The sequence below is a fragment of the Orcinus orca genome, chromosome 15 (genome assembly GCF_937001465.1).
Source record: "Orcinus orca chromosome 15, mOrcOrc1.1, whole genome shotgun sequence".
Lineage (NCBI taxonomy): Eukaryota > Metazoa > Chordata > Mammalia > Artiodactyla > Delphinidae > Orcinus > Orcinus orca.
In genome coordinates this window covers 402726-412719 of record NC_064573.1, presented here as the reverse complement: position 1 = coordinate 412719, position 9994 = coordinate 402726, and the positions used below count along the sequence as shown (strand labels likewise).

The following is a 9994-nucleotide window of genomic DNA, read 5'->3' as shown; positions in this document are numbered from 1 at the left end:
CCAGCCAAGGGACCCAAAGATGCCGGAAACCACCAGGGCCAGCAGGAGTTAGGAACAGACTCCCCGTCAGGCCCCGGAGGACCAGCCCTGCCGACACGTGGATCTGACCCCAGCCTCCAGAACTGTGTCGAGTCACCAGTCTGAGGTCCCTAATTACAGGAGACCCAGGAAACTCAGACAGACTCTGACAAGTGTGCAAACCACAGCAGCCCCATGGGACCCACACCTGACCCTCACTCAACAGTGAAGAGTTAATTCTTGACTACCAAAATCACTAATTTATACACTAGTTTTCAGAAGAAATGATTTTGACTGTTCCCATCACCATGTATTTTATTTCAGCTAGATATTTACAGATATTTGCTGATACAAAAATACAAGGACCAGGCAGACTGAAAGTTGAGGCAATGCCACCCTCACTGCAGAACCCTCCAGCTCCTTGAGCTCTGTGTACTTTCCCAAATGCTTTCTCACAGGCGTTAAATAGTTGAAAATGTTTCCGCGTGAGAACGACCCCACGGCACTGCATGCACCAGGACTGGACGGGGGCTCAGTATCTGTACTTGGTGGAGTAGTCCTTCGGGGACACGACCAGGCCGCGGCCCTTCCGGGCCCCCCGGTACACCGTCTCAATGATGTCGATCATCTCCTGCTTGTCTTCCATGGCCCAGTTGATCTTGTTGTTGTTGCCAGTGCCCAGGTCGATCATGATGTGCTTGTTCCTGTAGGTGGGCAAGAGGGGGTCCGTGCTCGTGAAAATGCTTCTGAAGCAGAATCCCATGGAAAACCTACCTGTATCTCCCACTGCGAACGAGGACACACACAATCAAGCGGGTCCGCCACTGTTTAGCAGGCTGGAAACCACCTAAATGCTGCTTAAAGAAACACACAGCTCCTTCCGCGTGCTCTGCACTCCCTAAGACAAAAAACCTACAGGGCAATCAAGGCCAAAGGACACAGCTTCAGTCACCTGGAAAGACAAACTGTTTTCCAGAGGGCTGCACTAATTCACCTGGAAAAGGCAATGTGTGCGTTTGTCACGGTGTTCTTGTGAGCACTTGGTGTAAATTTTATTGAAAGCCATACTAACTGTGAAATAAATGATATTTTGCATTTCTATAATTCTTCGTAGACTGACTTTTCAAGACGCTTCTTTCTGAAATGAATTTATACGGGCACTGCATAAAAGAAAGACATTAACGCTTCTTGTACCAGCTGCACTGACTTTTATCAATTTAGCTTCCTGTTTCTGCAAGGTTGTGCGTCTGGCCCCCGGCTGCTGTTCCATGGTGCGTGCCCCATCCATCCTGAGGTCACAGCGTGGCCTCCTTTCAGCCAGGGCGAGCTTCCAAAAGGCAGACCTGATGCTTCTCTCTTGCTGCAAACACTCACTTCCAGGAACCTTCCAAGTCCACACACTGGCCCAGGAAACCGGGCATCTGGGCCCCGCCACGCTCTCCCCTGAGCACCCGCCACTCCCCAGCCCTCACCTGTCCGTCCTCCCTCATCCCCGCAGGTCCCCAAACGTGCGGCCTGCGCTGCCATGTGCCCCTGCCTGCGCTCGCCCCTTGGGATGCACGTGGCTCATGCCAACCTTACCCAGCAGCCTTTGGGCACTCCCCATCACCCTGCTGCGCTCAGTGTTTGTGCCTCTGTAAACACCTGTTGCAATACTGTGATTTATAGGAAAAATAGATACTTGGTCACTCAGAAGAATATATTTCTCATATGCATTTGGTCTTCACCCACAGATCCTGGCTCACAGCTGCAAAACCTTTGGAATTTCCTGCAATAAGAGTGATGGGATATTTGGACTCTAGTCCTCTGTTCCTGAAGACACTTTAGGGCCATAAAGGTGAAACGGGTGCATAAGCACCCTTTCTGTCACAGTGAGTTTGTTAATGAAGGTGACTTCTAGATCCCTCCAGCAGGGTGCCCAAGAATCGCCTGTTGGCGTAGGGAAGGCTGCACACACGCGCACACGCACACACGTTGCAACTGGGCCTGGGAACCCCTTTATCACCTGTCCCCTTGCATCTCCCTGGTTCCTTGTGCTAATTTACTCAGCTGTCGCCATCAGATGACGGTCTGTGATAGGAGGAAGCCTGTCTTATCTGACTTAATGTCCCAGCACTAGACATAAAAGCCAGCAGGACTCTATACGTATATATACTTGGTGAATAAATTAATTAAAATACTGTTACTACTTGTCTTAGAATCCTGGAATCCCGGGTCACAGGAGCAGTAGGTTTTGTCCCCTTTTCCAAGTGCACCATCAGTCCTAAACTATCAAAACACACGGTGGCCGCAGCGCCACTCGACTCCTTTCTGCAACCTCCTTCCCCGTCAGGGCAGCCCCGCCCAGGTGGGTCCTACACAGTGCGGTGCCCATGGCCCACCTGGAGGGCTCTGGGAAAACGTGAGAAGCATGGCAGAAAAGGCCGAGATTGCCTTAAACAGCCTGTTAGTGGAAATGTGGCTTGGAAGGAGGTGGGGATGCATTTCGGGGAGTGGAGGAAAGGGATCCTTGCTGCACAGCGGCAGAATGTCTGTGACGCTGCAAAGTGATGAGCATGGATACCAGCTGAGGACACGGAAGCAAAGTCTTGAAGGCGCTGCCTGGGTTCGTACGGCTTATAGTAAAAGGAGGGAGACAAACCGGAGTAAGATCCGTTAACCCAAAAGATTTCTCAGCCTCTCCAGGTAGCAAAAGATGCTGAAATCCAGAAATGGCTGCTGAGCTGTTGACACAGAGGGCACACCACCTTCTGCTGAAACCTAGTAAAGACCTAAAAGTCAGAAGGTTCAGTCACAGGACAGGATCTTCCCCCAGGAAGCAGCCATCGGGCAGAGGGCAGCCCCGGTGCCCAGGACAGAAACATGACTGGCTCAGGCTAAGAGGGACAGAGCACGCAGTGAGAGGGGCTGATGCAACCCCAAAATGCTGCTGGCAGGAAGCACGTTGAAAAATGAACCAGCTGCAAGTGCCTTTCATAAAAAAGGCAGGAAAAATTGGGTAGAACCCTCCCAGGGGGAGGCACTGGGCCAGGACTATGGTCCCAGGGCCGCATCAGAGCCCCCTTCCGAACCCTGACGCCCCACAGTGAACCCAAATCGCTTCCTGTGCCTGTCCCACACCGCGTCCTGGAGAGGGGGCCACAGATACGGAGCTGTGTCCAGGAGCTGTGCTTAATGGGTCACCTGGGAAGCCTCAGCCACACCCAATTTTGCACATGGGAGGGATGTGAATCTTTGGGAGCCGGAGGGCAGGCTGCAGTAGGCAAAATGCTAAAGTAACTCCTGCTACTTCCCGCCCTAATCCCTGGGACGGTGCTATGATGGGACACCACGCCTCTGATCAGTCACACTACACTGCAAAGGGAATTCTGCAGATGTCCCTAAGGTTACTCATCAGTTGATTTTAAAATAAGGAGACTCTCCTGGATTATTGGGTGAGTCTAATCCAATCACAAGTGCCCTCTGAAAGCAGAACAGGAAGCTGGAGCAGCTGTACGAAAAGGACTCAACTCGCTGCTCAGGGCTTCGAAGACAGACGGGCCTCTAGAGGCAGACAGCGGCCCCGGCGGAAACAGACCTCAGACCCCCAATCACCGGAGATGGATCCAGCCCACAGCCCCGGTGAGCCAAGTGGATTCTTCCCTGACCAACTGCCTACATGACAGCCCAGCCCGTGACTCTGGCCTTGTGAGACCTCGAGGCAGAGCCCACTGAGCCTGCCTGGACTCTGCCCTACAGACCTTGAGCTCATAAATGGTGGTGTTTTCAGCCACCAAGTTTGTTACAGAAAATAGGAACCGAATACACACCCTGCACACTCCACCCAGACCTTCCTCAACCATTAGGGAGCTCCGCTTCTGCAGTATGGCCTAATGTTTATATTGCTACTTACTAACTTTTGTAGTAACAATAAACAGTACGAAATTTTGACAAGTAAAAACAGTGATTTTTTTTTAAAATGGTGATTTCTTTCCAAATTAAACCTCCACAACAGAATTTTTTTCACTCATGATGTTACTTAACTTTATTATATAAATACCATCAAAGGTATCTGCGTCTGCATCAGACTCTTGTGTACCTAACTCCGCATTTTCCTTTCATGCAAAGCCTGCCAATCATGGGTACAAATTAATTTAAGGTGATTAGGGAAAGTCTATTCCTTGAGCCCATGACTGACTGACTAGGGTACACAATAGAATTTTTCAGCTGATAAAAGATTTTTTACACGATTTTGTATTTATAAGCAAAGTAATTAAGTACAGGTTTTCCTGTTGGATATCACAAAAGGATGCTAAATAGAGTCATTGATACATTTAAAAAGTGAGTTATTTTAAAGACATTTTTCATCAACAGATTAAATTTAAAGGTATCTTAAATTTCAGTAAGAATGTCTTCCATTTAATAACACTTCCCCTAGGTTCCTGGGCAGTTATTTCAAAACGGTAATTTGTTACTGAGTAAATGCTAAAACTGGAATTGTTACTTTGAAAATTATTTAAAAGATTGATTGCCTGGTGATACAAACTATATTATAATATGACTGCATAACTGATTTCCTCCTAAATAGAAGAATCTAAAGATTTCTTGATCTCATTAAACTTCCAGACCATCTATTCAATTTAAACAACAACTTTAAGATAAGAGAACATACCTGAAGAAAAACATGACAGTGCACGGATCGTATAACTCATACATTTTGTTGAAGTCAGGTACTTCTGTAATATCCACAAGATAAATAACTGCGAAATTTTTAACCTAAAAGTAAAGGAGATTGGGGGAAAAAAACTAAAATAACAAATCAACTTTTTATTCTGTAAAAGCACATTCAAAAACAAAAACAGAAGAATTTGTGTATAACAGGACAATTTTCAAACTGACTCTGCAACATTTTTTCCCAGTAGAGCTGCCATGTAGGAAATTACTTCAAGAGGATCAGGGTCCTGAGCAACCGTCCATTAACATCTCATTTAATGTTTTTCAGAACAGCAAGTTATGAGAACCCTGCAGAAGACGTCCACAGATACATTATTCACGCTGATCTAGTAATAATCTATGTGAACTTTTCCAATTTGTACTTTCACAAATACTGAATTACACGCCTTAAACAACTGCTTTAAAACATGCCTTTGGGTTTCAGCCACACACTCCCCTCTTACTGAGGTCTGGACACTTGCACATACTAACGGCCTAACACCCCAAATCACACTGCAGGTAACTAAGGTTCTTTAATTTCTTCCACAGCTGGAAGCTCATCAGAGAACATCTGGAAAACCCAGAAAACCATAAATAAAACAACCTTCAACCCCAACACCCCGAGCTGACTGCTGAGAATATACTTTCACTATATTCTTTCCCATTTCTTCTGGTATATATGTTTCTACTCTTTTAACAAATGTGATCATAGCGTGATCACACTACAAGAGTTTGCATCCTGCTTTAATTATGAGCATCCTCTTATATGAACCGTATACTTTACACAAGAGAAAAACAAAAACAAAATTTTATGGCTACATAACAGTTCACCAAGTGGCTATGCCATTATTTTTACCATTCTTTTGTTATTTTCTTTGACTTTTCATGAATATAAATAATTCAGATTTTCACTGATATCAATTATTCACATGTGCACATTATTACCCTTAAATTCATATACATACTTCATTATTTCCTAAGGATAAACACCTAAAATAGAATCTTTAGAACAAAAGACATGACATTTTAAAGGCTCCTTGTAAATACTGTCTCAACGCCTTTTAGGAAGCTTATACCGATTTATATCATGGGTTGAATTATGTCCTTTCACCCCACAAGAAGATATACTGAAGTCCTGACCCCCAGTACTCAGAATGTGACCTGATCTGGAAAAAGGGTGCCTGCAGAGCTCATCAGTGAAGGTCAAACGAGGTCATACTGGAGTCTGACCCCTAATCCAATCTGACTGGTGTTCCTATAGGAAAAGGGCCATGTGAAAACACACCAAGGGAGAAGCCACATGAACACGGAGGACTGGAGTGACGCACACCTATAAGCCATGGAGTGCCACAGATCGCGGAAGACGCCAGGAGCTGGAAGAAACAAGAGGGGATTCTCCCTTGAGGGTTTCAGAGGGAGCATGGCCCTGCTGACACCTTGATTTCAGACTTCTGACCTCCAGGATGTGAGGTAATAAATTTCTGTTGTTTTAATCTGCCCGGTTTGTGGCGCTTTGCTACAGCAACCCCCGGAAATTCATAGAAAATGCACAACGTTTTTTCATATAAAACTAACTCTAAAAGCCTAACTGTAATTTACAGATGAAATAATACGGGATTGGGGATTTGCTTTCAATACTGCAGCATGAAAAGCGTTTGAGGGGTTAAACGGTACAAGACTGACAAAATATTGGTGATTGCAGTAGGTACAGAGGAATTCACTGTTCTCTCCCCTTCACTTGGGAATATGAAGAAGTATTTAATATGGAAATTTAAACCACCATCACCCAGAGAAAGGAGGGAAGGAAGTTTACATTTAGTGGGCACTCCTTTTGAGGACAGACCTCGGTGCTGAGGTAGGGGAAGAACAGGTGTCTCTCCCAGCCACATGCCCCTTTCCTGGTGAAAGGAGAGAACACACCTGCAGAAGGTGGAGAGTGAGCTGAGCACCACGTGCTCACGTGGCCACAGCAGACACCGAGGTGGAGGACTGGGCAAGGCCAGCCACGCGCTGGCAGAACTGCTTCCTGCAAAAGTCACCCCGCTGGTGTTTAAGGTTCTGCCCACATCCAATTTCACTAAGCAGACATATTTTATTTCTTCCCACATAGTAAAACAGATATTATATATATAAAAAACAGATATTATAATTAAAAAGATAGATACTAACATCACAGTATAACCAAACACAAACACACACACACACATCTGCCTCCTAAAGCATAAGATGACAATCCAACAGGAGTCCCAGACACCTTTCAATCCAACGGAAGCCAATTGGTTCTGCTTCCTAGAACCTCCAGATCTCCCAAGTTAAAGCAGAAATCGACCGGAGAAACCACATTCTCTTAAAAGTTACTAGAATATATCTCAACTAGTTCACGTATGAGGACATTCAACTATCCCAACTCAATGTCATATAATTTTCACACTGTAAACACTGGTTTTTATGTGAGACTTTCTAAAAAGGCCTTATTTTCTTTTGCCTTCAGTGATGAGTAAGAAAACCGTAGCTCATTCAGAAGCAAAAAACAACTGACACGACAGGATTTCATTTTCTCTTCCCTCCACATAAACCACATCATGACGCCTCACAAGGTCGGGAACCACACCTGCGATATTTATTAAAGAATGAACTTTAGAAATAAACCTATATTTCAAAATTCAGGAAATATATTATTGTCATTATGGACTTAATTACCTAATCCTGAGTTCAAACAGACCTGCATTAAGAGATGGTCTGGTCCCGCTTCTTCCTTAGAGGAGGTGCCCTGACGGGTCCTCCAGCCCCTGCAGCTCTGGGAGAAGGCCCACAGCACCAGCTGGCCTTTCTCTAATTCTGTGACCCTCCCAGCTTCTCTCCTTTGGAAGAGCTTGTCCTAAAGGGGGTTGCACGGATTCTATCATGATGCTTTCTACAAGGGCTGAACTATTTCTCCTGAATGTCTCACATCCATTAATGAATCTGCAATTAACTATAACCCTTGTGTATTTTTTATATAAAACTGAAATAAGCTAGGTGTCTATGATCTTTTCTCCATTTAAAAAATGTCCATTTTGAAAACACAGAAATGGAATGGAAACATCACTGCTTTGTTTCCAGCCCAGTATTTTTAAAACAAGTTATATAATTTAAAAGTACACGACAGTCAGGAAATTCCCTGGCGGTCCAGTGGTTAAGGACTTGGTGCTTTCACCGCCAGGGCCCGAGTTCAATCCCTGGTTGGGGAACTAAAATCACACAGCCACGCAGCCCGGCCAAAAAAAAAAAGTATATGACAGTCAAATAAAATCAATAGTATATAAGTGCTTTAAAATGAAAAGTAAATGTTTCCCTTTCCCCAGACCCACATGTTCTCTTGTGAGAAAACTGCATACATTCTGCTTTTCTCCAGCTAATGTCATTAACCAATGTTCCCCCACGTTACTAAATAAAGCTCTTAGGAAATCATTTTTAATGGTCAAATAATATCCCATCCAGGGGAGAAGATGCTCCACTTTAAATCCTAACGCCCCATTTCTGAGCCCGGACAAACTACTTCGTGGCACCTGTCTCTTGGGAGCTGCCGTGAGGACCACGCCGGGAGTCCATTTCCCACCTATCACCGTGACGGGGCTACGCGCCACACACTGGAGATTACGGTCATAAGCGTGCTCCCCCTTCACTGGGCATCACGGTTCTTTCCAGTTTTGCTATCAATCACAGCAACAGTCTCAGGGAGCCTAAGGCATGGCTGTCCTTAGGGCTCTTCACCCAATGCCGAGCTGCTTCCCAGGGGCTGTACCTGCTCCACTTCTGCCTGAGTGTTAGGTCTGCTTTCAACGTACGCCCTAAGAGTTAGACCTTTGATACACCTGAAAAATGACAGTACACTATTTTAACGTGTGCTTCTTTGAAGTTTATTTAACCATTGGAATTTCCTCTTTTTTTCCAGTTCTGTGCCCATTTATCCACAGGGGTCTTACCTTTTTAAATGGTACTTTAAACTGACCTGCAGGAGTCTACAGTATCTACAATAATATTTTGCCCACTAGATTTGCAGTAATGTTAAGCAGCTGTTAAATAGTATTTTTTTTTTTAAATCAAGAACCAGATGTACAAATTTCCCTTCTATTATCAAGTTGTTTTCTAGTATATGTCCTTTTGATTGTCTAAACTAGTAACTGTCCTTTCCAACCCTGCTGCCACACATTTTACAAGCAGGCTGCTTCTTCAGCAAGTCAGTGATTACGCAGTTCAGTGGTCCTGCATGCTGCCAGGTGCCTCCGGGTTAATGTAACTCGTGCAAGTCACCAAGGCTGAAGGCCGTCGGTGCTGCCAGCCACGCTTCCACCCTTCTGTACAGAGCTCCTCCACCAGCTAAGAACCCACCTAAGATTCTGGAAAAAATGTTCTTGACTGTCAATTGGCACTATGTATTTTTGAAGTGTCAATTTTTACATTTTTAGATAGTTCACTTCAAAGCCATCAAAAAACTGCATGATAACTTCATTTTCTCAAATTACTGTTTGCCCTGATTGGCTGTTGGTTCCTATGACATTCCTCATTTGAGCATAAATTTCTGCTGATTCAACCTACTTTATCTCATGCTTAAGAATGACCCCCTGAAGTCATTCCTACGTAGTTCCATGAATACATTTACCTTATGTACAATCTAATTAGCACTTATGGCTATGAGATAGTATCACTGAGGTTTTGCATATTTTAAACTCTATCTGTATGAGCTTTGTAAACAGACCAAAATGAAACATCCCACTTACTCTTACATATAATGGGATTTAGAAACAGTGAGCTGTGGCAAAGTGCGTTCCTACAAAATGGCAAGACAGCTCAGAAGTACACGAAGTAGTCTCGCTTCGAAGCTGTGCGTAAAATCAACCCACTCGACAGGAACCTTTATTTTGGTTATCACTCTACCAAACTCCAGGCATCTGTCAACTTTAAACATATCTCTAGGTTTTCCATACAGCTCAAAACGAGCGCAGCACGCGGCGGGGCTGGAGCTACCAAGCAGCGAGTCGGTGAGTCCCGTTCCAGGAGGGACAGAGCGGTCAAGTCCAGCCTCAGCACTGGGACTCTTACTCACTTTAACACAGCTGGGGTATCCAAACAGGGCTCGCAACAAGACGAGGAAGATGCCCCATTATCTGCCGTTTCTGCAGAGGGAGATAGACAGTTAAATTGTTCTTTATACTAAAACCTTAAATTTCAAAAATTCCTATTGTGCTTCCCCAGAAAGGGCTTCCAGAATTATAAACTCATATTCTGCCCTTATACTAAGTAG

At 44.8% G+C, this 9994-nt stretch overlaps 1 protein-coding gene across 3 annotated transcripts in view; it reads right to left on the bottom strand.

Moving 5' to 3' along the window:
- Positions 1 to 332: 332 nt before the first annotated feature.
- The window catches only part of TXNL4A (thioredoxin like 4A), a 12612-nt gene continuing 2950 nt past the window's right edge, over positions 333 to 9994 (bottom strand). For all 3 annotated transcript variants that reach the window (XM_012536795.3, XM_012536794.3, XM_012536796.3), the window contains exons 3-4: positions 4670 to 4773; positions 333 to 722 (exon numbers count right to left, since the gene is read on the bottom strand). In XM_012536795.3, the coding sequence (XP_012392249.1) occupies positions 551 to 722; positions 4670 to 4773 (276 nt within the window). In that variant the 3' untranslated portion in view covers positions 333 to 550. The remainder of the gene's footprint in view (positions 723 to 4669; positions 4774 to 9994) is intronic.